Genomic DNA, 25795 nt, shown 5'->3' on the forward strand with positions numbered 1-25795 from the left:
CCCTCCCCTCCCCCCTCCTCCCCTCCTCCCTCCCCCCTCCTCTCACCTTCCCTCCCCTACCCCTTCCCTTTCCTTCCTGTCCCTTCTCCCCGTCCTGATTCCCTCTCCCCTCTCGTCTCCTCCGCCCTCCTTCCCCTCTCCTCTCCCCTCCCCCACCCCTCTCCTCCTGACATTTTAAGAATGGGGAATCTAAGACCAGGCTCTGTGGGCCTCCCGGGGCGTCCTCATTAATTGGAAACAACGCAAATCCCCGTGACCGCAGACGTGTCCCTATTTGCTTCTCCTGACCAGGGGTGTGGGTTCCTGCACTCGGTGCAGAGATGGTGGAAATGATTGACCCGATTGACCCACTGTAAGAATTGTAGATGAAAAGAGTGCCTGGCAAACGTACGACTCAGGACCGATGGCTTTAAACGCCCGGGCGCGTCTTACCTCCGTGGATTCACACGCACGCACGCGCGTGTGTGATCTTCAGCTTTTGCAAAACCGGAATCACGCGGAGCGTTCGCAAAGTTTGAGCACAGCTCCTTGCGTTTCGTTTTACGCGTTATGTTCGGGTTACTAGATATTCTTTAGACGTGTCCCTTTTTATTTATTTTGAAAACGTGATTTTTAGTCACTGCCAGCATATGGTGGCGACATAATTTATTCCGGCATTTCCCTGCTGTTGGCTCATTAGGTTTTACTGTTTAATGGGACAGTGTGGCAAGCGCCTTGGTCCATAAATCTCCAAGTACTCTCTCACGATTTCCTCCGGCTAATTCCAAGACCTGGCATCACGGGGGTGGCCTCGCATTTGGCTATATACGCTCAGAAGCACATTCTGAGGCTCTGGATGCTTGCTTGGCGCGGTGGTGGGGAGACCGTGAAGGCCTCGTGGGTATTGGGGTAGCGCGACACCGACCTGCTAAGTTTCTGCCGTGTTCCTGTCCCCAGGGTCTGCCAGGACCTCCCGGAGAGAAGGGCGAGACTGGGGACGTGGGTCAGATGGTAAGCGTGACCAGGATGCGCCGGCCCGGCCGGGCGTGGCGGCTCGTTTCTGTTTCGGTCACAGTTTGCATTTTGTCTCTGCTCACTGGTTCTCCTTCCCCTAGGGACCCCCGGGCCCCCCCGGCCCCCGAGGACCCTCTGGAGCTCCAGGCGCTGACGGGCCACAAGGGCCTCCGGGTGGCATAGGCAATCCCGGTGCGGTGGGAGAGAAGGTGACTCACGCCCCTCGCTGTTCTGGCGGCCGATGTGCGTGTGTGCGTGTGCGTGTGTGTCCAGCTGCGGATACAGGCGTGCGGGGCGTTGCTGGGTCGTTCCCGTCAGACGCACCTTGACACTTGGCAGACCTGTGCCGTGGAGCTGGGGGCTCTGACCCCTGTTCCCGGCAGCCGTTTGCAGAATTTCCAAGCGCTACAACCAGCAGGGAGGCCCAGCCCCCTCCCAGATCCGGCTCTGATGGGTCTTGTCCGTTCCTGGCAGTGCGGGCGTGTCCACGTTTACCGTTCCTGCTTCACGGCCTGGGGTCCCCCTCATCTGATGGGATGAGTTGCAGGGCGTGGGCCCTGGGGATGCCTCCGTGAGCAGGGCGGGCTCTGTGTGTGCACTCGTGTGCGCGGGCAGGACTCCACACGGTGCCCGTGACCTTGCTCCGCTGCTAAAGCCCTTGCCCTACTTCCTCGGGATAAAAGGGACGAGGCCAACGTGCTCCTGCCCATTTGCAGTCCCTGGACGCCATTTCCAGAACTTTCCCACATCAGCCCGTTACATTGAAACAAGTTCTCCGTCACTGCCCATTTTTCACGATACGAACCTTAACAGAGAAGCATCTCCTGCTAAAACCCACCAACTAATGATGCGCTGCCTCCGCTCGGAGGCGTCTCCCTCCCAGCGCGCCCACCTCCGCCCAGGGCGGCTGCGCCCTCTGAGCCTGTGGTGCTGTGTATTCGCCGCCTGGGCCCGGCCCTTCCCCCCTGCGCCGTCCCCTGTCCCTCCCACTGCCTTCTCTTCGTCGTCCCCCAGAGCTCACCCGAGCGCCATCTGTGACGCCCAGCCTGCTCTGGTCCCCTCCTCTGTGTGAACGTCACGGTCTGCGAGTACCAAGGCCAACACACGCCCTGACGGGGACGCGTCTGCCTTCCAACCCCACACGCCGTCAGAGTGCGCCGGCCGCTCGCTCGCCCCGGGCCCCCACCTGCCCGACGGCAGTGAGGGTCTGCTAAGTGCTTGGAGCCGGGGCCCCTGTTCTCGGTGCCACCGTAACCGTGTCGCGTTTCCTCCTTAGGGTGAGCCTGGTGAAGCTGGAGAGCCTGGCCTGCCTGGAGAGGGGGGCCCTCCGGTGAGTGGGCCGGGGGGGCCCCGACCACGGGCCCCTGCTGGGTGGGAAGCTCACAGTCTGCCCCAGTTGTCCCGTCCATGTGACAGGAGCCGTGTGTCCCCCTCACGCTTACCTCCGTGGGGTTACTGTACCAAGAGGCGTGCGTGCGTGTGAGCCTGCCTGTGTGTGCGCGCGTGTGTGTGTGTGTGCGAAGACGTTGGCGGTGAACACCCGTGAGCGAAGGCCATGAGTCCCTCCGCCGTCTGCGGTGATCCAGACCTGCTCGTGGCTGCCACAAACACGGAGGCAGTTGTCCTCTCCTCAGCCCGGACTGGAGTGTTCTGACCTTCGCAGGTCAGACGGGCGTTCTTTCCAGGACGGCCTGTGGGAGGCTCTCGGGCACAGAAGACGGCCGGTGGACAGGGGTCTCCTGGCCTCTCGCTTCCGCCTCCGCCTGCACACCGGGGAGTGGGCGGGTGTCCTGGGCCCCCGCAGCCCCTCCCACCTGGAAGCCAAAGGTCCCCTCCAGGGGCCCCAGAAAGCCGGTGGGCCCGTCAGGCCCACCTTGGAATGCCAACGGGGCCAGGCCATCGCCGGGGGCCACCAAGGGCTGGGGAGCACGAGCAGCTTCGGGGACCCACTGGGCCCAGCGTGTCGCCCCCCCACCCCCACCCCGAGGGCACTCGCTTTCCCGTGCAAACAAGGGGGTTGGCCTGAGGCCAGCACGGCACTCTGCGAAACTGGGGCCGGCTCCGAGGGCACCGACGCTGGCCTTTTCCTCCAGGGACCCAAAGGAGAAAGGGGTGAGAAGGGCGAGTCGGGCCCTTCTGGTGCAGCTGGACCCCCTGGACCCAAAGGCCCTCCTGGGGACGACGGTCCCAAAGGCAGCCCCGTGAGTAACTCCGAGATGCCAGGGCGCCCCGAAGCTGGCGACCTCCGGGCCCCGGCTTTTCTCATTCTCTGCTGGCACACTAAAGCTCCCGACCACTATGGGTCTTGGGGTAACGTTTGTAAAGCGTAGAGGCTTTCACACCAGCTGCTGGGCCGGAGATGTGGAGGTGAGGAAGAGGAGGGGTGGGGCAGGGGGCTTCCGGGCCTCGTGTGCCCAGCCCCGGAAGCTTGCTAAATGGGCTGCAGGAGCAGCGGTCTACGCGGATGCCACCTTCCTGTGGCCTGTCCCGCTTCGTCTCAGAAGGGACTTCTACTAGCATGTTCTAGAAGCCTGAAGGTCTGGGCCTGGTCTCAGCCCGGAGCCCCGGGAACGGAGTCATGGGCACGGCGCCTGCCCTCCTCCGTGTGCCCTGAAAGCGGAGGGTTGAGCCTTCCTTTCCCGCGTGGGGTGTGGCTGGGATGAGGTGGTCTCCGGGGAGCTTCCGGGCTGTGGGCGCACTCCTGGTGTCACACAGAGGGCATTGCGGGGGCTGGGTGAGGCGGGGGTCCTGGGGATGCGGCGGCAGCCCCCCGGTTGCTCGGGGCCCCGACGTGCCTCTGTGTCTGTTTCAGGGCCCCGTCGGCTTTCCTGGAGATCCTGGTCCCCCCGGAGAGCCTGGCCCCGCGGTAGGTGTTCAAGGCCACGGAGCCCCCACCCCCACCAGCCCTCCCCCTGCTTTTGCCATCGGGGTTTTGCCTTCCTGGTTGTCTTCTGTGAATCCTCCTTGGGACACGGTGCTCTCCCACGTGGCCTCCAGGCTGTGTTGCTTAGGAGTTCCCGCTTGGCCGCCCAGAGAGGGTTGGGTTCTCGGGAAGGGACTGGGGACACAGCGGGCATTGGCGTGTGACTCGGGAGACAGGAGGAACTTGCTTTTATCCCCTCAGGGTCAAGATGGCCCCCCTGGTGACAAAGGGGACGACGGTGAGGCTGGGCAAACGGTGAGTCCTCTCGTGACCTCCAGGGACCCCAGCTACCTGGTGGAGGTGTCGGGCGCTCTTGGGATTTGCGACTTGCTCTGTTCCTTTCTGAGAAAGAGCCGAGCCCAGTTCCCTCGTAGGAGCCATTCTTCCCCGCGAGCTCCCTGCAGGGCTCTGGTGGAAGCTGGGGACAGCTGTACTGGTGATTTGTCACTTGTCACCGGGGAGCCCCTGCCCACCCCAAGCCCACCCGTGAATGTCAGGATGGCCCTATTTCTGCCTAATTGGTGCCTCTCCCCCAAAGGGCTCTGCCCGGGTCAGCCCCCTGGGCTGGAATCACACTAGACTTGCCTCTTATCCCCGACACTGAGTTTCTGAAACGTTGATTCCAGCCACGTGTGCCCGGTTTGGAACCGACCCCAATGGGCCTCCCCTTCCTCGGGGACGGCCCCAGAGTCCTCACCGATTTCCCTCACCCCCACCCTGCACCAACAAGGCAGGTTGCTGCTGGGCACTTCGACCCTCGGGCACGGGCTGGCGTCGCCCGTGTGAGACAAGCAGCAAACAAAGCCCCGGAGATGCCCGAGTTCCCCTGCTCCCGGGGCTGGGACTCGGGGCCACCCTTGTCCTCCCCGTGCCTCGGGGTCCACTCCTGTCGCCGGGGATGTGGGCAGAGGGTGGTGTGGACGGTCGCTGGGCATCCAGAGGGTGGTGTGGACGGTCGCTGGTTGAAAATGCGGCAGAACCGTGGCCGCGAGCCAGGGTTCCCGGTCCCGCTGCTGCTGGAGCCCCGGTGCGGGATGACTTCACCTGGGACTTGTGGCAGCTCCAGAGGAAGAGAGAGGCAGCCTCGGGGCCGGCCGAGGACGGGGCGCACACTCCGAGAACTTCGTGCCAGGCGTCCGTCTGACCGACCCTGATTCCCAAATTCTGTGTTCTTTCTCTGACCCCAGGGATCCCCGGGCCCTACTGGTGAACCGGGACCGTCTGGGCCTCCAGGAAAAAGGGTAAATAAATAATCCTGTACGTCGCCCCTGCCTGCGAGATTTCTGCGTGAGGCCCGCCCCTCCCCTCCGCCCTTCCGCCTGGCCCCGCGTCCGCTAGGCGGCCCTCACCGGGCACCTGCTTCCGGTTGAGGTGTGCTCTCCAGCCCCGTCGTGTCATCAAACCTCAGACCTGCTAGGTCGGTCGCCCTGTGCTTTTGGGGGAGGCCAAGTGCTGATGCCATCGGTGGTGCCCGTCGTGGGGGGAAAGACACCCACGAAGCCGGAGAGGGCCTCGCCCCCTGCGTCAGACCTCTCTCAAAAGTCCGAGCGGGCGAAACGGGCCTTTCTCTGCACGTTGTATACTTAGCGTCTGGAGGGTGCTGTGGTAGACTGGCCTGCCTGGTGTGTGAGCGGGAAAGGGGCCCCAGCACTGCGGGCTGCCAGAGGCTTCCCCAGACTGACCCAGAGGCCTTTTCCAGAACTGAGACCACTGGGACTCATTCAGGGGGCCTTATCCATGCTGGCCAGCGGCCGGGAGCCCCCCCCCCCCCGCCCCGCCCCCGTCCCCCGGCCCATCTCCCTGCAGACACAGACCTCATGGCTCTGGCTTCTTCAGGCAGCTCCTCACACGCTGTTCCCTTGCTCTGTTCCAGGGCCCCCCCGGCCCCGCAGGCCCCGAAGGCAGACAGGGAGAGAAGGGAGCCAAGGTAATGTGCTTCTCTGCTCAGCCGTGACTGTCGAGCTTCCCAGAAGAGCTGCCTGCATGGCGGCCGAGTCGGGCGTGAAGTGGAGACGTGGGGACACAGGAAAGCCACAGAGGCAGCAGGGAGCTGGGCCAGCTCAGAGGGAGGCCTTGCTCTCGCCGCAAAGCGGGAGAGAGACAGCTTGTGGTGCCCACAGGCCCGCAGGCCGTCCGCCCCTCCAGCCTAAGGAGAGGGCAGCTGGTGCTGGGGTACCCGGCCTGGTGCTTGACCCAGTACCCACTGCGGGGCCGGGCAGAAGGCGGGGCGCCCAGGGCCCTCGAGGGGCCGCTCCCTGTGACTCTGATGGCCCTGTGGGCCTCCTGGAGCTGCCCTGTCGGTAACTGATGCAGGGACGGGAGCCCTCCAGGCCCAGGCCTGCCCAGGCAGTGGTGGCTGAGCCCGCCATGAAGGCAGGGCTGGCTGGAACGGCCATGGTGGCCGAGATCGTTGGAGACTGGGAAGCCCAGACAACCGAGGAAATTAGAGGGGTGGAGAGTTGGCCAGGGTGGCTTCCGTAAAGAACTTGGGACAGCCCCAGATATCTGAGGGCATCTGGGGTCCTCTGGGTGGTGATCGTGGGCCAAGGTGGCCACAGCCTCAAGCATCTGTGTCCCTGCAGGGGGAAGCCGGCTTAGAAGGCCCTCCTGGGAAGACTGGCCCCATCGGCCCCCAGGGGGCCCCTGGGAAGCCCGGTCCCGATGGCCTGCGAGGGATCCCTGGCCCTGTGGTGAGCGAACGGGGGCCGGGGAGGGGCAGCGGCTGCCGGGTGGGGGCGTGGGCACAGGATGGGCCCTATGGGGCTCATGCTGAGGGCCCATTGCATTTCAGGGTGAGCAAGGTCTCCCAGGCGCCCCAGGCCCCGATGGCCCCCCCGGCCCCATGGTGAGTGATGATCCTGAGGGGCTCCCCGGCAGGGGTGGAGGGTGGGGTTGGGGAGGAGAGCTCTGATCCCTCCACCTCTTCCCCGCAGGGTCCCCCAGGACTCCCCGGCCTCAAAGGAGATTCTGGCCCTAAGGGGGAAAAGGTAAGACAGGACTCCGGTGCCTCTGAGGCTGCGACTCGGGGCCCCCCATGTCTGGGATTTCAAACTATCAGCCACCTGTCCGTCCAGTGCCCGCTGCTGGCCAGGGACAGGTCCTGGAAGGCTGGGAACGTAACCAGTCTGTGCTGTACGGGGGACTCGGTCCCTGTCCTCGGTGGGAGACCGTGGCCGAAGGGTGTCCAGGGCCTGAGCAGTGTGCCCGCTGTGGATTCTGCAGCACAGCAAAGCCCGCTTCCTTTTCTCCAGCTGGGGGGTGATTTTTTTTCTGCTCACACTGATTTATGGACAGATAGAAAGCACACACACAAACCAAATAGTTCTTCCTTTTTAAAAAAATTTTTGTTAATTTTATTTATTTGAGAGAGAGATGGACAGAGCACAAGCGGGGGAGGGGCAGAGAGAGAGGGAGACGCAGAATCCGAAGCAGGCTTCAGGATCCGAGCCGTCGGCACAGCCCCACGCGGGGCTCGAACCCGCGAACCGTGAGATCGTGACCTGAGCCGAAGTCAGACGCTCAACTGGCTGAGCCCCCCCAGGCGCCCCCCAGATAGTTCCTTCTAAAAAGGACTGGGGAGTCTGTTTCTTTTCTACGCCCTGCCTATCACCACTCAATCCCTAAAGTAAGGAAAACTGGAAGAGTCCTTCTAGAACTTTCCACAGGCTCCTACGAAACGAACACACGTAAGCCTGTGTAGAGAGCGTCCCTTGTAGAGAAACATGAAAAATTGTCGTATCTATAACACCCTGTAACTTTTTCCCTTAGGTCCATAAATGTCTCTGTGCCCATAACAAAAGGCATACACGGTGGCCGTAGAAAAACTGGGCAACGCACAGCAGACGCACAAAACAGCGTCACCCAGGAAACCGTGTTATCACCTTGGTCTGGGATCTGTGTCTCCCTGTCTCTTTAGACCATGATTTGACCAAAGGCCGACTCTCAGACCTGCTCGCCTGTCCCTTGAGCTGTCTTTAGGCCGGTTTCCACACCGGGAGGTGTTGGCCGGTGACTCCGTGGCTTCCCGTGGCCGGGACATGCCACGTCCCGCCGGCTCACCTGGTTGGCGGGGAGGCGCGGCCACAGCGAGCGCCGCCTCATGCCTTTGTTTCCAAACAGGGTCATCCAGGCTTGATCGGACTCATCGGACCTCCGGGCGAACAGGGTGAAAAGGGCGACCGCGGTCTCCCCGGCCCGCAGGGCTCCTCCGGCCCTAAGGGCGAACAGGTGCGTGAGGTGGGGCCCCCCAGTGAGCGTCCTCGCGGATGGTGAGAAGCGGCTTACGACCTGGCGCTCCGTGCCCAGCGGACCCGAGGCCGGTTAAAGCTGCGAGGATGTCCTCACGTCCGTCGCGTCTGGAGGGGAACAGCGGAGGGGACGCTGCCCTGGTGGCCCCAGAGGGGGCGTTGCTTCACCCCACTCGAGGGCCTGTGACCCGGCTAACTGCCCCCAGGTCATTGGCAAGTCTCCACCACGTTTGCCAGACCCGCGGGCCGGGCTCCCCCCCGACCCCGGATATGCACGCCTGGCCCTAGACTTCCCTGGGAACCACAGTAGTGATTGGCGTTTGCACCCCCAGCGAACCTTAGCCAGAGAGAGCCTCCCGGCCCCGCACCACTGAGCCCCGGGAGGGCAGGGCACAGGCGGACCCCGTGGCCGGGGAAGGGCGATGTGTGCGTGGCAGCAGGATAGGGGATGAGGCGGGCCTGCCGTGGCTGTGCGCTTCCCCGTGTGAGCGAGGGCTTCGTTCCGGGTATAACTCTCCGCTTCCCAAGGTGCTCACGCCCTTGGCCGCGCCCACCTTGGCCCCCGCCTGACCCGCAAGGGGGCAGCACTCGTGAGGCAGAGCCGCGGGGGCAGGGAATGAAGTGGGACCGCTGACGGCCGCCTGTGGCTGTAGGGTGGTGTCCTCCAGAGCCCCTGTTCCATCTGCCACCGTCTTCCCCAAATGGGAGCTGTCCAGGGCGTGGTGACCAGTGACCTCGAGAATTAGGAGGGTGTCCAGGGTCTCCACCACCAGAGTCAGCCATCACAGCAAACCGGTCTCTGCAGCGTCCCGGCCGGGGGGAGCCGGCTTGAGAATTTCTGGGATTCTGACAGCAGTGAGCTGCCCCGGTCCCTGTGTGGCAGAGGGGGAGGGGGAAGGGCGGACTCTCTCAGCCTCCCTCTGCCGTGGCAGGCGCTTACGCCCCAGGGGGAAGCTCATGTGGAGTCAGGGCTCCAGGTGAGCCTTGGGCGCCCTGCGGCTGCGGGGGTGCCGGAGGCTAAAACGAGCCGGGCTGGCCTGTGTGGACGGGGTCTGGCTCCAAGCTCTAAGTGGGGAGGAACAAAGGGGAGGCACAAAGGGACCCCAGGACACTGACGTCCCCCACCCCCCAGGGCCTGTGCTCACACCACGAGTGGAAATCAGCAACGGGGGGACCACTTGGTGTGGGGCTTGTGTATGTCAAGTCGGAACGTTAGAAGGGGTGACGATACGAAGTCACCTCCCCACGGCCCGAAGATGCCAGAGTCTGGCCGGGCCCCGGGCAGCCGGGCGAGGGACGGGCACCTCCCGGCACGTGTTCAGGCCCCTTGCGGGCCGTGTGCGCTGGAGGAGAGACTGTGAGAGCTGAGGAACTCGGCTTCCAGCAGGTGAGTGTGTCTGTGACCTCCCTCGCCTGATGGCCTGTGTTTTCTGCTCCTTTTCAGGGCATCACTGGTCCTTCCGGCCCGATCGGCCCTCCGGGCCCTCCCGGCTTGCCGGTGTGTATCTGGGAGGGGCTGGTGGTCTCTGGTCATTCTGGGGGGAGCAGGGAGGCGGGTGAGCCTGGGCCTGGGCCTCAGTATGTGGCGGGAGGGTCACAGGACAGTCAGGAGACCCGGGGTTGGGTCCCACTGCCCAGTGGACATTGGGCCCAGGGTGGATTTGCCCATATCTCCACATCAGGGCCGTGAGCCACACAGCGAGGTGGGGTCTCTGGGCCCCGGGTCCAGGTAGGGGAGGCGGGCATTTGAGGGAACGTGGCTGTTCCACCGCACACATCCGGGGGTGGGGGGGAGGTGAGGACAGTGTCCCCATCAGCGTGAGCCGGACTGCTCGGCCCGGACGAGGGGTGGGGGGCTATCCATAGGGCGCCCCCGATTCCCAGGGCACCCTGCACGCCAGGGTCCTCCCCCACGGCCTCCAGCCTCCGCTTGCCCCTTGGGTCCGTGTGGCCCAAGGTGGCCCCGTGGATCTGACGCTGGCCCTGCTCTCCCTCTAACTCTGGCTGCCTGAATGTGTGGTGTCTCGGCTGGGGTGGGGGCAGCGTGACCACGTCAGACAGGCCCCTCGGCCTCCCAGCGGGTGAGCGCCAGCCTGCCCCCCAGACAAGCCAATACAAGCTCAGGCTCCTAGGAGAGGGACTGGGGCACGGGGGAGGGGGAGAAGGCCCAGCCCGGCCTGAGGTGGGTGCCTGGAGGTGAAGGGGTGCCCGCTCCCTGACGCTCTGTCCCCCGCTCTCTGCAGGGTCCTCCTGGGCCAAAAGGTGCTAAGGGCTCCTCGGTAAGTGGCTTGCACCCCGAATGGGCCCCCTCTGCCCGGGGGAGGAGGGGCGTGCATCCCCCTGGATGACCGCTTTGGGCCGCCTTCGCCCCCTCGACCCCTGATGGCTTGGTCTTCATGCTTCTCTCCCAGAGCTGAAGGTCCTGAGCACGTCCGCAGCCTGGGTCGCTGCAGACAGAGGCATTCGGGCCGTCGCTCCCCACCTCAGCAGGACGGTGCGCCTAAGCTCCCGTCTCGGGGCGTCAGGCTCTTACAGCTGGGACTGTGGACAGGAGGGTCTCTGCCGTCCTCCCCCCGGCACGCTAGACTCTGTCCCTTGCCGTCTCCATGCAGGTTTCTGGAGATCATCCAGAGCACGAGGTGGGGTTAAGTCACATCCTGGTTCTCTTTCCTTCTTCCCAGGGTCCCACTGGCCCGAAGGGTGAGGCAGGCCACCCAGGACCCCCCGGCCCGCCGGTGAGTCCCCTTCGAACACTTGAAAGTGGGGTGGGGGCTCTCCTGACGCGGAGGCGGTCGTGGGAGCGTCTGTGGGTGCTGTTCGCTGTCCAGGACTTGGTGGACGGGGTCCAGTTGCCTCTCTCTGGGAGGCCTGGTTGGGCAGAGGGGGAGAGAGTGCACACGTGTGTGCGTGCGTGTGTGCCCATCCGTGTGCATGGGACAGCGGGCGGCACCGCGTGAGGCCCCGGGGTGATGGGCAGAGGCCCTGACGAGCCAGATTGTGGGGCGCGCCCCCCGGGTCACCCCGTGTGGGCAACACAGCCTCTCGATTCCTGTGTCTGTCCTCGGCTGGGGCCCCCCCACGGCCCCCCGGCCCTGCTCCCGCCAGAGCCCCTTGGTCCTCTCTGCACACAGGGTCCCCCCGGCGAGGTCATCCAGCCCCTGCCGATCCAGGCATCCAGGACCCGGCGGAACATCGACGCCAGCCAGCTGCTGGACGACGGGGCCGGCGAGAGCTACGCGGACTACGCGGACGGCATGGAGGAGATCTTCGGCTCCCTCAACTCCTTGAAGCTGGAGATCGAGCAGATGAAGCGGCCCCTGGGCACGCAGCAGAACCCCGCACGCACCTGCAAGGATCTGCAGCTCTGCCATCCCGACTTCCCGGACGGTAGGGGCGCACGGGGGTGGGGACGGGGCAGCCCGCGCGGTGGGAAGGACACGGCCTCGGGGCCCCCATCCGTGCGTCAGCTGCGGGCCCGCCGGAGGCAGCACGGGACGCGCCCCGGGAAAGGGGGGCCGGGGAAGCAGGGCCGGGCTCCGAGGTGGCCCGGGGCCCGCTTCCAGTCCCGTCTCGGCCACTGTCTCGTGCGTCACCTGTCACCCTGAGCCTCGGCTGCCCCGTCCGTGAAGCGGGGACAGAAGCGCGTGCCCTAGCAGAGGCAGAGACGGTGTGCCGAGTGCTCAGCACGCCTGAAGTCAGGGCTGCCGCGGGGGTCACGTCCCTCCCCGTGCCGTTGGGACACGTCCTGGTGTCAGGATCCGGGCGCTGCCTGGGGAAGCAGCCTGCGAGACCCGGACTGTCCGGACTGTTCCGGAAACGCAGCACCCCTCCCGGGCTCACGGCCCTAGGCCACATGCAGCCCACGGCCCCGTTAGCCGGCCGGCTGCTGCCCCCCTGGGAAGCGCGAGCGCTTCTCCCCCGAGGTCCCCGGTCCCCGGCCTCTCTGACCCCGAGCGCGTGAACCTCCAAGCCCACCTGGGGCATCTCTGTACTCCCGTCCACCTGCCGCGGGGGCCGTTTGCCAGCGCTGACGGGCCCTGGGCTTCACCCTCCCTCCCGGTTCTTGGTGGCGGGTCCGTCGTGCCTCCATGTGGGTGCAGCACGAAAGGCAGAGCGCGAGCGCACAGACCCGGGGAAGGCCCGCCCTGGCGGCCTGTGGGCCGGGCCGTGGGTTTTGAACGGTTGAGCCGACAGGGTGCGGATGCTTCTGGAACCACGCAGGGAGCAGCTCACGAACCCACCTCCCCGTCTGCCGTCCAGGTGAATACTGGGTAGATCCTAACCAAGGCTGCTCCAGAGACTCCTTCAAAGTTTACTGCAATTTCACGGCCGGAGGGGCGACGTGCGTCTTCCCCGACAAGAAGTCCGAGGGGGTAAGTGCCTGCCTCCCCGACTGCCTTCCTGTCACCGCACGGCCGGGCTGACGGCCCCGGCGGTTTCCAGGTGAAGGTTTCTCCCCCGGAAAGTAGACCAGAGCCACAGGACACGATGGGCACAGCCTCGTGCCATGGCAAGGCGGAAGAGGGTAGCCCCCGGGCATTTTGCCCCCCTCCCCCGGGCTGGGATTTCAACCACTGGTCGCTCCAAGCCTTCTTCAGATGACCCCGTGGTTCTGACCCCAGGCCGACCTGAGGCCCTTGGGGGGGGGGGGACTTTGGGGGCAAGCACGAAGTCACCCGGACACGTCTCTTAGAGGCTGGCGTCTGCCTCAGTTCTTAGTAGGAGCCTCCTCCTGGGCACCTGCTCCTGTCCGTCCCGAGTACAGCGCGTCCCTCTGAAGTCTGTTGGGTGCAGGGTGTCGGCGGGCGGGGTTCTGGTTCACGGAGACCGCGTGGACCATCAACATCAGCCGTCGCCTCTGTGCCGGGGGTTTGTGTGTGCGCACGGGTGTGTGGGTGGACGTGGGCTCCTTTCCGCCTTGGTGCGGGACAGGTAAGGTGAGCGAGGTCTCTAGCTGAAAGATGGCACAGAGCCCTCTGCGTGGGGCCTGCGTGGGGCCTGCGCAGACCTCCACGGCGCCCCTCAGGCGGCCAGCTGTGCAGACAGCCGAGGCTCCGATGCAGGAGAGCCGGGCAGCCTGAGGCCTGCAGCTCCTTACTGGCCACAGCGCTGAGAAGCAGATCCCCTGGGAGAGAGCAGCGTCAGGGCCCCCTTATCTCTAAATCTTGCTGAAACTGGGGGGCCCCAGCACCCCTGGACAGAAGGCCCGGCTCACAGGGACAGGAGCTCCACCCTGACAGGCCCGATTTGGGGACCCCTGTTTTGTTTTGTAAATTTTTTTAGTGTTTATTTTTGAGAGAGAGAGATGTGAGCGTGAGTGGGGGAAGGTCAGAGAGAGGGAGACACAGAATCCAAAACGGGCTCCAGGCTCCGAGCCATCAGCCCAGAGCCCGACGCGGGGCTCGAACTCACAAACCGTGAGATCATGACCTGAGCCGCCCCTGTCTTATACACACTCTCCCCAACCTGAAATTTGAAATCCCTTTATGCCCAGCGACAAACGCCCTGAGGTTCAAAAAGACAACGCAAGCCGCAGGACCCTCCCGTTTGGCAGAGGCCCAGGAGGAAATTCGGGTGGGAAAGACGCTGGTTCTCATCCTTTTTGTGGCTCTTTCCCCGCCAAGCGGCCTCGCTCCTGGAGAACCAGCAGATACCCCCGGGAGCCCGAGCTGGCGTTGTAGCTGGGCGGACAGCAGGCCGGGGGCACTGAGTGACCCCCACTGCTCTGCCCTCTTCCTCGGACTGAGCCTCATGCAAATCGGGACCCTCGGCCGCCCGGCCCCTCCCCGTCAGGCAGCGGGAGGGCGGGGGTTTAAGGCAGGAGTGCCCACCCGCACCTGCCATCTGCTTCCCAGAGGAGGCCAGGTGCCCGTTCGGAAATGCACAGGAGGGGGCACTGGGGTGCCTCTTCCTCCCCGAGGCCCCTTCCCCTCCCCGGTACGAGGCCAGCCCAGAGGGGAAGCCCGGGGGGACAGGACAGGGAGTCAGGCTTCCTCTTCCCCTGCTGCGCACAGCAGACCGTGGGGCCTGGGTCCCGTGGGCCCGCCCGCTGGGCTCCCCGGCTCTGTGCCTGCAGCCAGCGGCTCCCCGTTCCTGCTCCCGGAGCCAGGGGCAGGCGTCCTCCCCGAGGAGGGCTCACACGCATGCATTCGTGCACTGAGTGTGCACTGGGTACGAGCCCGCTCTGTGCTGGGCCCCACCTTGGGAACAGCACCTCGGCCTTGCGCTGAGCACACGCCAGCTGGGGGCCCTCCTCTGCCACCGGGTCGGCTCCACGCTGCGTCTTCAGGGAGGCACCGCCCACCGCACGCACGCACGCACACACACACGCACGCACGCCCACCACATGCATCAACCACCTGCACGGCTCACCCCCAGCCGGCCCAGCCCTGGCAGCGCCCCTGCCCACCCCGTCCCCGGGCAGAGCCACGCATCACATGGCGGGGTGGCCGAGTGTGCTGCCCTTGGCCCGTCGGCAGATGCTGACCCTTACTGTCATGACTGCCTTCATCTCGGTCCCTGGGAATCCGTTCGGTCGTCTGGACCCTGACCCCGCGGCCCCACCCGGCACTTGGGAAGTGCCAGGCCCCGTGCTGGCGGCTGGATGTGCACACACGGAGAGGATACCGAGGCCCCCGCTCTCCCCTTGTCCCCGCCGTGGCCCCCGGGCTGTCCCCGGGCGAGCGGAACCCCCTCGGCCACGTGGGGCGAGGCGCAGGGGCGCGCCGCGGGCGGGAGGAGGTGTGTTTGCAGGCGGGGCAGGCTCCTAGTAACCCTGTCGTTCTGTTTCTCTCCCTCCCCACCTCCCCGCTCGATGTTTAGGCCAGGATCACTTCTTGGCCCAAAGAAAACCCAGGTTCCTGGTTCAGTGAATTCAAGCGCGGTAAACTGGTAAGGCGGCCTCCGACTTGCGCGCGGTTGTCCTTCACACGCGTCCGTTTCGTATCTTACAGAGTAAAATGGCCCGCTGGCCCAAAGAGCAGCCTTCTACCTGGTATAGTCAGTACAAGCGAGGGTCCCTGGTAAGTGGCCGCCGGGGCGCTGCCTGCTCGCGGCACAGCCTGGCTCGCGGCTCTGCATGGCACTGACGGCCGCCGTGCGCCACCCCTGCTCGAGCCCCTCCAGCCAAGCTGCTCCGCGGCACGCGACAGCCAGACCCAGCCTGGGCGCCCGCCATCCCCGACGAGGGGTCGTTTGGCCTGGGGGCAGGCGGGCGGGTTTCCGGTCGGTCCAGGACAGGAGGTTGGTGCACGGGCCGCCCAGAGCCACAGCCGGGCGCCGCTAGGAGCTGGGACCAGAGACCCCAGGAGCCGGAGGGGTTTATAGAGCGCTGCGTCCTAGCGGGCAGGTCAGACGAGGCGAGTCCTGGGCCGCTGACCAACCGAGTTCTCTTCAGGACACGGGCCCCTGCGGCTGCTGGGCCAGGGGCCGTCCTGATGGCCCACCCGGCCACAGGCGTCTTTGCGCATCCCGCACGACTAGGCTAGTCCCTGCTTTAACTCCCGGGGAGCCAGTCCCAGTGATCTTTCCCAGAGATGGAAGGGCATGGAATATCCTGAAGGAAGCCAGTGACGTTCTGTCACCGGCACAGAGACCGAGGGCCAGTCTGGGCTCCTTTACGTGCGGCCAGCGGCCAGCGGCCAGCACGTTTCTCTGACCGTCCCAGGGCTTTGGTCGGACGCCTTTCTGGAATACAGTGCACAGAGTCCAGCGCCCTCCTTCTAGCAGGCGAAGGGGCCGAGGGCCCGGGACGTGGGTGCGTAGCAGGTGTCCAACCTCGCTCCCAGCCTTCACGTCCTCAGACCTGGTCGTCCCCTCTCCACGCGCCCCCGGAGAGGGTCCTTCCCCTCCCGGAAGCCATGTCGTGGGAGCTCCGTGGCTCCCCACCTGGCCGTCCGCCATCCGTGCCGGCACCACGGCCCTGCCCACGGGCGCAGAAGCCACATCCCCCAAGGACTCACGGAGCGGTGGCTTCCCGCTGGCCTCTGCCCCGTCTCCGCCCTCGGGGCCCCTCGTCCTTACACCCCGCGGCACTCCATAGCTAACAGCATTGCATGCTGTCCACGTCCTGGATTTCCAAGCCACTCTTTGCAGACGCTCTGAAGGCTCGCGCTCGCCTCGCCACGTCTGTGGAGACCTCTTTAATCTCCCTGCGTGGACGGCGGGCCCCCCACCTGCTTCTCCACCTGCCCCTTCTCCTCCCTCCACCCCTGTCGTGCTCGCCTCAGAAGGAGCAGCCAGCTCACAGAAGGACCCGCCTCGTGGCCCCGCGCCCTCTCCCCTCTCTCAGAACACCGTCTCCCGGCACCCACCCCGGTAGCCGGCCTCCTGCCTCCGGCCCGTGTCACACACTTTAGACCAAGGTGGGACCCAGCGGAAGCACCTGCTTATTTGGGCTTTCCCGCTGAGGCACTGCCAGCTGCCCGTGACCGTCCTGGCGGAACGTAGAAGCGGGGCCCTTCCTAAAGGAGTAGCCTCTCTCTCTGGACGGGCTGCCCGGGACCCAGCCCGTGGAGATAACCCCGAGGAGCCCCTTTCCCACTGGGAGGTGGGGACTCGCGGCGGGATTCGGCCATCCCGCCGCCCCGCTCAGCCCTGGGGGCTTCGGGTCCTTCTGTGTCCCGCGTTGCTCGCTGGCCTGTCCCTGTGCATGTCTGCTTCCTCCAGTCAGTCAAGCTTCCTCCCAGAAGGAGCATCTGATGGCCTGGACTGCCGGTTGGTATTCGGTCTTCCTCCTCAGGGTCCGACCGTGAGGTGTCCGGTCGCCGTGTGCAAAGGCGGAGCTGGCGGGAAGGGGCCGCATCGCCGGCCAGGCCCCCCGCCTCCGTGCTCGCTGGTTATATGTGTGTGGATATAAGCGAGTGGGCCTCATTCCCCTTCGCGTGTTCAGCCGGCTCTTCCGGGGCCAGCCTCAGACCCCGATGCCTGGCTGGAGCGGGACGAGGCTCGTCTGGGGCGGGTGGGGGGGGGGGGGGGGCGGGGAGTGTCCGTCCCCTGGCCGCGTCCTGCTGTTCAGAAAGCTGGAATCTGCTCGGGATGTGGAAACTGAGGCTCACCTCTCGGGACGCCCCGTGCCTGCCCCGCCGAGCCCGGTAGCCCTGTTTGGGGTAACCAGCTGGTGACGCTGGAGAGAGTCCCTGAGAGCTGACACATTTGTCTTTCCCTGATGCCGTGCCCGGGGCTTGCTGTCAGAGAGAGGGGTCTTCTTGGGAGGCTCACGTCCCCAGGGTGCCCCGACGGCCCCCTCGAAGTGTGGGCAACACTGAGCCCCGTCCCAGGCCGCAGGAAGGCGTGCTCTGCTTTCCCCTGGATTCTGAGCCCCGGGAGAGGTGGAAATGGCCTTTCCCGAGTGCCATCCTGTGGCTCCCCTGTGCCTCCAGGAGGACGCCCGGTCGCCCTGGCCCTCGAGCACCCTGTGCCTCACTCCCCACTGGCCCAAGTTGCCCCTGAGGTCCCCTGCTCTCTCTGTCTGCAGTTCTCATGGCTCCATGGCCAGGGCCTAGTACGTGATAGGTGCCCAGCAAAAGGTTTTCGTTTATTACCATGATCTCGTGAACACCTTCCTTTGGCCGGTCCCCAGGCACGGTGACAGGACTATGGGCCATGTCTCTGCCCTCAGGGTGCTCTCAGTCCGGGGCGGGCTGCGGCCACGCACCAGGAGCCTGTGACACGGGGTCCAGCGCTGGCATGGAGGGCCTTCCAGCTCAGTAGGGAAAAGAGACAGCGAGCTAGGCTAAGGTGGGGAGGGCACCTGACCTGGGCAGGCTTCCTGGAGGAGGAGGAACATGAACTGAGCCCTGGAGGAGCAGGGACCCGCCAGGCCAGGAGGAGTGGGAGGGCTGTGTGGGTGTCTGGAAGAAATGAGGTGTGTCGAGCTCTGTTCCAGGGAGCCCCCCGGGAGCCGGTGCGCCCTGGCCTCGGGGGGCGGGGGGCCGGGAGTGTGGCACGTTTCCGGGGCGCTGCCCTCGGCGTGGCTCTCGTTCTGGAGGAGATGGCATGTGGACAGAGGCGGCCGTGCAGGAGGCCGTGTCCCCCCGCTGCTGAGCGCCCTCCCTGTCTCCCCCCCCCCCACCAGCTCTCCTACGTGGACGCCGAGGGCAACCCCGTGGGTGTGGTCCAGATGACCTTCCTGCGCCTCCTGAGTGCCTCCGCCAACCAGAACATCACCTACAACTGCTACCAGTCGGTCGCCTGGCAGGACGCGGCCACGGGCAGCTACGACAAGGCCATGCGCTTCCTGGGCTCCAACGACGAGGAGATGTCCTACGACAACAGCCCCTACATCCGCGCCCTGGTGGATGGCTGTGCTGTGAGTGTCACACGCAGCCGGCCCGGGGGGCGGGGTGTCACACTCCAGGCCTCCGGTGTTCGTCCTTCAGTCTGCGCCATGTCGGTCACCGGGCGCCTCCGGGGCCGGCCCTGCGCTGCGTGCAGGGGGCAGCGAGGGCGCCCGACCCGGGAAAGCTGAGCCCTGACACGGGAGGCCGGGGAGCCGGGTCCGTGGCCCCATCCACGTGTGTCAGCGCGGCTGGGAATCAGAGGCTCTCTTCTTGGACAGGGCTTTCCTGGGAACGGCCGGGACCCAGGCTGGGTCTGCTCCCAAGTGCCGGGCTGTGCTCTGTGGGTGGAGGGTCAGGCCCGGGCCCCGAGCCGCCCGCCAGAAAGGGCCGCTCTGCCCTGCAGGCTTGACGGGAGGCTTGCTCAGGCCGCACGGCCAGTCAGGGCTGGAGTTGCGCCTCACTCTTTGGGCCCCGGGCCCCACGACAGTTGCCTTTCTCTGCACACCCGCCTGTGCCCCCCCACCCCCCCAGAGCGAGGCCTGGGTGCCCAGGGGAGGGGCAGCCCTGGGCAGCCCGCAGGTCTGAGCCGTGTCCTCGTGTCCCGGGAGACGTTTAAGGTGCAGCCGCGCACTGGGGGCCCGGTCCTGCTGAGATCCTCGGGCGTGCCCCTCCTGGGGCCTTTGAGAGGCTGGAGGCGGGGGCCGCCAGGAAGCGTTGCCTCTGAGTCTTGCTGTCCCCTCCCGGCCCCTGTTCTTCAGGGACCTGCCCGAGGTGCCCAGGCCAGCTCCCGCGGGGCCAGGTAGTTTGGGCTGCACCCCCGCTCCACGACCAGGGCCGGCCCTCCGCGGGGCCTCCCTCCAGGCATGATGTCCTTCTCTGGAAGGCGCCGTGCCGGTCACCTGGTGGCCATCCCCAGCGGCAGCCCCAGACAGGGCCCTTCCGGAAGATTTCTGGGTGGAGCAAACCATCTGTGATTTCCAATTCTTCCGGTGGTTCCGCCAGTTGCCCCCCCCCCCCCCCGCCCCGGCCCGACCTGCTCTTTGAACGGAGCAGGGAGGGCATTTGTGAGAGCTGGTCACAGTGTGACTCGGGCCGGGGAGGGCGTCCCCCCGCACTGAGCTGCCACCAGGTGCGTGTGACAAGCCCGTGCTCTCGCCTCTGTGTCCGTCCCCGCAGCTGCACACTCCCGCCCCATCCTGTCCCGGCGTGCCTGGGACCGGTCCGCTGAGGGTGGTTGGTGCCCTCGGGGCCAGGCCAGAGTGTCGCAGACAGCTCTGCGCTGCCACCTGGGCCCAGAGGGAAGGCGAGCGGGCAGAGGTGCCCGGTGTTCACCGAGAGCGGGACCCAGGCTCGGAGCTTGCCTCCGCCCCTGGCTGGTGCCCTGGCCGGGACTGCCCCCTCCGGCCCCCGGGGGGCCCTGTGGTCCTTTTCTCACCCACCCCCCGGGGCCACTGTGGGGATTACAGGGGAGGGAACCGGGGCCGAGTGTGAGGCCAGGACGCCCAGAGGGACGGGCTCACCCAGGCACTCTGCCCCTGCCCCCTGCGGCCCCGTGCCCTGGGATTTGTGCGGGTCAGTCCTGCGGTCTGACCGGGGAATGTGAGGGACTCGTCCCTGCTTCAGAGCAGAGGAGTCCAGTCCCCTGGGGAGGGGTCCAGACGCATCGGTGGGGGGGTGGGAGGGGGCCTTAACCTCCTGGCATCTGTTCACGCTCCTGACACACGGGAGCTGCTGTGAGAAGGTCGTGAGGCGGCAGGTAAAATTATCCCTGCCTCCCCGCCTCCCGCGAGTAGAGACAGTAATAGCATCTGCTTCAGAGGGTGGCTCCAGGAGCACTTCTAATCTCGCCTAAAAAGCGCTCGGGATTGTGTTCAGCCCGCCGTGAGCCCCAGAAGAACCCTCAGTTCCTGTGACTGGTTTTGACAACAGAGGCCCGCTAGTTGAAGGCAGTAAAGGCAGAGACGTGAAGGGCAAAGAAGTGTCTCCTAGAGCAGAAAGTCCTTGGGGAAGGGGCTTGAATGTGGCTCGGAGCATTCTGGAGCATCCTGGCTTCCATGGCAGAGAGGGAGACAGTCCACTGGGGCCAGCACAGGCCATCTGGTGAGGAGGGCAGCCTGGTCCTCCAGAAGCGGAGGGGCCATCCCTGCAGGGGCAGCGGGCGGGGGGGGGGGGGGGGGCGGAATGCTGGAAAATGCACCTCGTGGGCCCAGGACCCTCAGCGGCTACAGTGCGGGCCGCCTGGCTCCCCGCTGCAGCTCAGACAGGCTCCAGAGAGCTTTCCGGAAAGATCTAGGTGCCCCCGCGTCTCTTTCCGTAGACGCTCCTTCCCCGACTCGTTGCAACAGCAAAGCCGGGAGCCGCCAGGAGTTCCCCGCGATGCTGTGTAACTGGGAGCCCGCCTGCCTGGGTCTGCCTGCGTCTTGGCACAAGGTCGAGCTCCCGGCTCCTTAACCCCAGAGCCAAAGGCCTTCCTTGTCTGGCCGTGTCCTCTGGTGGCGTGGGTGTGCCGGCGGCACGTGGGCAGCCGGTCACCACTAGCCTCCACGCCCCAAATGCCACTAGGATGGCTCCCGCTTCTGGGTAAGAACCGCTGATTGGGGTCTTCCCTTTATTTTGCAGAAGCAAATTCTGAGGCCAGGAGGGGCCCAGTGACCTGCCCAAGGCCCGTAGGATGTGACAGAATGGAGTCTCCTAATTCCCACCCCCTTCCCACCATAGTCCGCATCTGGCACAGCTGCACCTTGAATGCCTCTGTTGACAGGGAGCTCACTACCACCCGAGGCAGCTCTCGGGCCGTGGTGGCAATGTCTCAGCATTAGGAAGCTCTTGTAGGAATCGAGCTAAAATCTCCTTGCCCGTAGTTTCCACCACTCCTTCCTGCTTCTGCCCCTTACGTCATACGGAGGAGACCTGGGGCCAGATGAGTCTTTGGGTGTGTGGGGTTGGGGTGGGGGCGCCCTGTGCCTTGTCGGATGTTGAGCGGCGCCTCTGGCCTCAGCCCACCAGCTGCCAGGCCCCCATCTACTTGTCACGACCGAAAGTGGCTCCCGACATTGCCACTTGCCTCTTCTCCCCGTGAGGGCTGCCGCCGTACGGAAAGGGCGAAGATTTGAGGGGAGCCCCCGTGGCTCCACCTTGCCCAGAGCTGGAAGGACCCGGCTCCTCCTCCACCATGGGGTCTGTGGAAGCCAGCACTGCTGGCCCGGAGCCCGGGCCCGAGACCCAGCACCGTTGCAATCCCAGCCACGGTCCTGCCCCTTAGAAAACAGTGCGCACGTCGATCGGCTGCCCCGATCTGCCGGAGAGAGGAGACCGTGCCCCGTCCTCACGGTGGCCATTTCTGAGCTCTGCGACGGTCCTCGGGCATCTCTGGCTGCCGTGGCAGGACCCGAGAGGGCGGGATGTCCAGACCGGACGCTGGGCCAGGAAGAGTGGCAGCTCCCCCCTCAGACAGGTTTACTCTGGAAAGAAAAGATCCTATCTCTGTGGAGAGACGACGTCTCCAAGGAGAGAACCCTGCGGATGGAGAGAGTGGGCCACGCAGGCAGGCCAGAGCTGGAGTGTGGGCGGAGGGCAGGGCCGGCGGAACGTGGAGGTGGGGCACGGGGGGCTCCTGGTGAGCTGTGCTCAGCAAACCCCAAACCCCCAAAAAGTTCAGCACGATTTGCCAGGTCACGCCCCTCCCACGTAACTGCTCAGGGGGCCCCGCTGCCCCCCACGCACCTCCTGGTGGAAGAGAGGCCAGCCTCGGCCCTCGGCCCCCGGAGGCCAGCTGGATTCACGGGGCATCGAGGGACCAAAGACTGGGGTTCCCGCAGACGCTCTGTGGCCGTGTGGCCGGACTGAGGGGCCACTGAGTGGGCCCAGTCCTGTGCACACACACGGATCACCTGGCAGGGGGCCTGAGGGACCGTGCCGCATAAATCCCGTTGTTTGTGAAGCTCCGTGCACCCTCGGGGGCCATCGCCAGCCCGTAATGGTTATTTATGCCTCAGGAATAACGGGGCGGCGGGGCGGCTGCGGGCTCACAGCCTGCTTAAACATGCCCTCCGTAAGTGCCCCGATCATTGCAGCCGTGGGGCCCCGTAAATCCAGGAGAGATCACCCTGTCAGCTCGGCAAACGCTGCCGTCCCTTGGGTGGGGAGGAGAGGCCGTTCGCCGGCCCTCCCATGGCACTGCCCTGCCGGCGCGGAAAGGCACGGGCCGCCCGTAGCCGAGGTGGCACGGGCCCCGTGGCAGCCCCACCTCCCAGCGGCCCAGCGAGGGCCAGGAAGCTGTTGAATCTGATGCCCTGGTGCTCAGGGGGGCCGACGGTGAGAGCGGAGGCCCGGAGACACAGAACCTGGGTGGACGGCCGTGGGTGCTGGCCTGGCCAGGGGAGGTGACGGCATAGAGCTCCCCGCTTCTTCTCACACTTGTGGGGGTCATTGCCAAGGGCAGGGCCCGCGATCCGCTGTTCTGTCTTAGAATTCTGCGTTTTGAGCGTGGAGCCCAGATCGGCGTATTCCAGTAGAGCTGTGTTTTCTGTAGCTGGTCCTGGAGGGGCTGCCTTGGGGTGTCCCAGCTGGCGGGGGTGGGGGGGGGGGCGTGGGTCCGGGACCGTGGCCAGGATTAAATGGCCGGTCGTGGGGCGGGGGGTGGCGGGGAGGCGGGGGGCGCTGCCTGCCCTGGTCCGGAACCTTCCTTCCCTCCGCCTGCCTGAAGACGTGGCAGAAATCGGGCCGTGTCCGCGGCCGCTCGTGCGCGGGAGCCCGGGAGCCGGGGCGGGTGTGGCGGGTGGGGCTCAAGCGTGAGAGGCGCCCCCGGCCCCCTCTTACTGACACGCGCCTCTCTTGTGCCTCCCAGACGAAGAAAGGGTATCAGAAGACCGTGCTGGAGATCGACACCCCCAAGGTGGAGCAGGTGCCCATCGTGGACATCATGTTCAATGACTTCGGTGAAGCGTCACAGAAATTCGGATTTGAAGTGGGGCCAGCTTGCTTCCTGGGCTAGGAGCCGCGAGCCCGACCCCCGAGAGCAACCTCGTGACCTCAGCGCGCCGTCTGCGGGCGTCCTGGACAGTGAAGGCCCCTCGTCCCTCCCCCGACCTCGTCTGCGCCCGGCTCCACGCCGAGCCGGACCCCAGACCCACAGAGCAAAGGAAGAGAGCGGAGTCCCCACCCCGGAGCCGAATCACATGACCTAGACGGCCCACCGCCACCGGCACCCCGCTGTCTCAGCGCCCTTCCGTCGCCACCACGCCACGGGGACGGGAAGGGGGCCACACTTCTTGCCACGGAGCGGGGGTGGGGGCTGCACTATTCGGAGATCCCTTTTGTTGTTGGTTTTTTTTTTTAAATTCAACTTGAAGATGTGTATTTCCCCTTCAAAACGTGTTCTGAGGTGAGCCTTGTAAGGGTCATCCCCACCTTGCCAGAGCGTCTGTTCTCAACTACACGATCCATTCGCGGGCGAAATGTCGTTCCGCATGTGCCTTTCCGATGGATTCAAGGTGCTTCCGTTTTTGTGAGTTTTAAGTAAATATTTGTATTGTATTGTCATAAACGTGCAGTGTCCCTGACTTTCGATCACGCACGGAAACCCAGCTTCAGCCCCGCTGGAGAGTGGGGACAAGGGGTGGGCGGTCCAATCCCGGCGAGACCTGAGGAGCCCCTGTCCCCACCCTGGCCAGGAACGTGCAATAAAGTGGAATATTGCCCAGGGCGGGAGGTCGTGCTGCCGTTTGACCAGCAGGCGTCCGTGCCCCTCTTCAGACAATTTTTTGATGAGCTCTGGAGGGTTTTTTTCTTTTTTAACGGAGAGGAAAAAAAGAAAAAAGAGAGAGAACTCCACGCTTTGCCTTTCCTTCATGCACTTAGGTTAAAACGCAGGCATAAATTAATTTTAATTGCTTCCTTTCTCCATTCTTCTTCCCGCAGAGCCTGACGGGAGAGCGTCCGGGGCAGGGAACCCACACTTTCTGTAGATGGTCCTTACGTGATAACTGGTGCTCACTTTTAACTTGTCCTTTGTGGTGCTATCTGTTCCAAGGAAGGTCTCCTTGAAAGGCGACGCGGGGGTACCTGGCCGTGCCTCACCCTCCCGCCTTGCGTGGTCCCCGTCTTCGCCTCCACGGCGTGGGTCTCCGCCAAGGACGTTAAGGTAGACGCACGCCACCCTCCTGCCCGCTGGGCCCACGCGCTTCTGCGCCCCCAGGTCGCGGCGAGGCCCGTTTCCGGTATTAGGCTGTGGTTCTGTGATTTGAAAACACACACACACACACAAATAAAAGCTGCTTCCCGCACTGTCTGTGTCGTGACGATAGCAGGTTGTATCTGGTTGCCGAACGTTTGGTGCTAATTTCTGTGTCTGTGCTAAGAACTGAATTGAAGCTGCGGGCGTGGCCCGGCGGGGTGGCCCGGGGGGCCCTCAGCGGACAGGGAGGAGGGCCGTGAGTTCTGCAGGTCTCTGCAGGGCTGCCTCAGGGCCTCCTTCCCACACCGCACTGGAGCTCGGGGCTGGCGGGGCTCTGTCCGGGCACCGTGCCTTCCTCCCACGAGCGAGGGCCGGGGGCTGCCTACTGTGGGCGGGGGACCCGATGGACCGGCGAGGATTGGCTGTCCCTTTACTGTGAAAAGCTGCCCTCGTGCCATGCCCTTTCCCTCCGTGCTGGGGGAAGCGGGTGGGGCCCCCGGGCCCTGCTCAGCCCCCTCGAGGGGAGAGGTGACCGGTCCGGTGCTGTCCCTGCCCACCCCGCCCCGCCAGGGAGACCACAGCAGAGAGCCCTCCGACCCCGGGCGACACGAAATCACCCACTGGGATTTCCCGAACTCCCACGGAAACGGAGTCTCGCTGTTGCCAAAGAAAAGCCTGGCTTCGAGGTCCTTTCGCGCCTGGGATGCCGGCCTGCGCCAATGACTCTCACGTTTGTCTCTTCCAAAGCAAAGCCATACGCGAGGACTGCCGAGCGGTGCCCTGCGGGGGTTGTCTAGGTCATGTGATTCCGTTTTGATTCCTCGCCCCTCCCGAGTCTGCTCTTTGTCCTCCCCATCTTCGTGGTCCCTTCAAAGCTGTCGTCATTTGTACTGAAGCCAAATGTGTCCCCTTCTCCCCCGACCACTTTGCTACGGTATATTGCAATAAAAATTACTTCTTATATTTGCAGAAATTCTCCTGGCGTGATTCTTATTTCTCCTTGTCGATATAACTGGTCACTTGTTGATGGAAAGGGAAAATGCGATCATCGGAAAACCCACAGGAAAGGTTCTGGGACGTTGGGCCCTTTACAATACAATGTCAGATGAAGCCTTAAAGCCCCACAGACACGATCCTAAGTTTAACTGTGACGTCCAAGGAAGGGTGTCCTACGATA

The 25795-nt window shown here is 65.0% G+C and overlaps 1 protein-coding gene across 2 annotated transcripts in view; it reads left to right on the forward strand.

The window, feature by feature from the left end:
- COL5A1 (collagen type V alpha 1 chain) overlaps positions 1–25591 on the forward strand; it is a 150573-nt gene extending 124982 nt beyond the window's left edge. Inside the window, exons 47-66 of one of the 2 annotated variants that reach the window (XM_045468354.1) lie at positions 937–990; positions 1095–1202; positions 2270–2323; positions 3087–3194; positions 3806–3859; positions 4118–4171; positions 5104–5157; positions 5790–5843; positions 6499–6606; positions 6708–6761; positions 6850–6903; positions 8036–8143; positions 9608–9661; positions 10407–10442; positions 10845–10898; positions 11295–11550; positions 12424–12536; positions 14986–15054; positions 18239–18472; positions 23290–25591. In XM_045468354.1, the coding sequence (XP_045324310.1) occupies positions 937–990; positions 1095–1202; positions 2270–2323; positions 3087–3194; positions 3806–3859; positions 4118–4171; positions 5104–5157; positions 5790–5843; positions 6499–6606; positions 6708–6761; positions 6850–6903; positions 8036–8143; positions 9608–9661; positions 10407–10442; positions 10845–10898; positions 11295–11550; positions 12424–12536; positions 14986–15054; positions 18239–18472; positions 23290–23436 (1827 nt within the window). In that variant the 3' untranslated portion in view covers positions 23437–25591. Of the gene's footprint in view, positions 1–936; positions 991–1094; positions 1203–2269; positions 2324–3086; positions 3195–3805; positions 3860–4117; positions 4172–5103; positions 5158–5789; positions 5844–6498; positions 6607–6707; positions 6762–6849; positions 6904–8035; positions 8144–9607; positions 9662–10406; positions 10443–10844; positions 10899–11294; positions 11551–12423; positions 12537–14985; positions 15055–15116; positions 15186–18238; positions 18473–23289 lie in introns of both variants that reach the window. The other variant, XM_045468355.1, reaches the window with a different exon arrangement.
- Positions 25592–25795: the final 204 nt, after the last annotated feature.

The sequence above is a fragment of the Leopardus geoffroyi genome, chromosome D4 (genome assembly GCF_018350155.1).
Source record: "Leopardus geoffroyi isolate Oge1 chromosome D4, O.geoffroyi_Oge1_pat1.0, whole genome shotgun sequence".
NCBI classification, from domain to species: Eukaryota; Metazoa; Chordata; class Mammalia; order Carnivora; family Felidae; genus Leopardus; species Leopardus geoffroyi.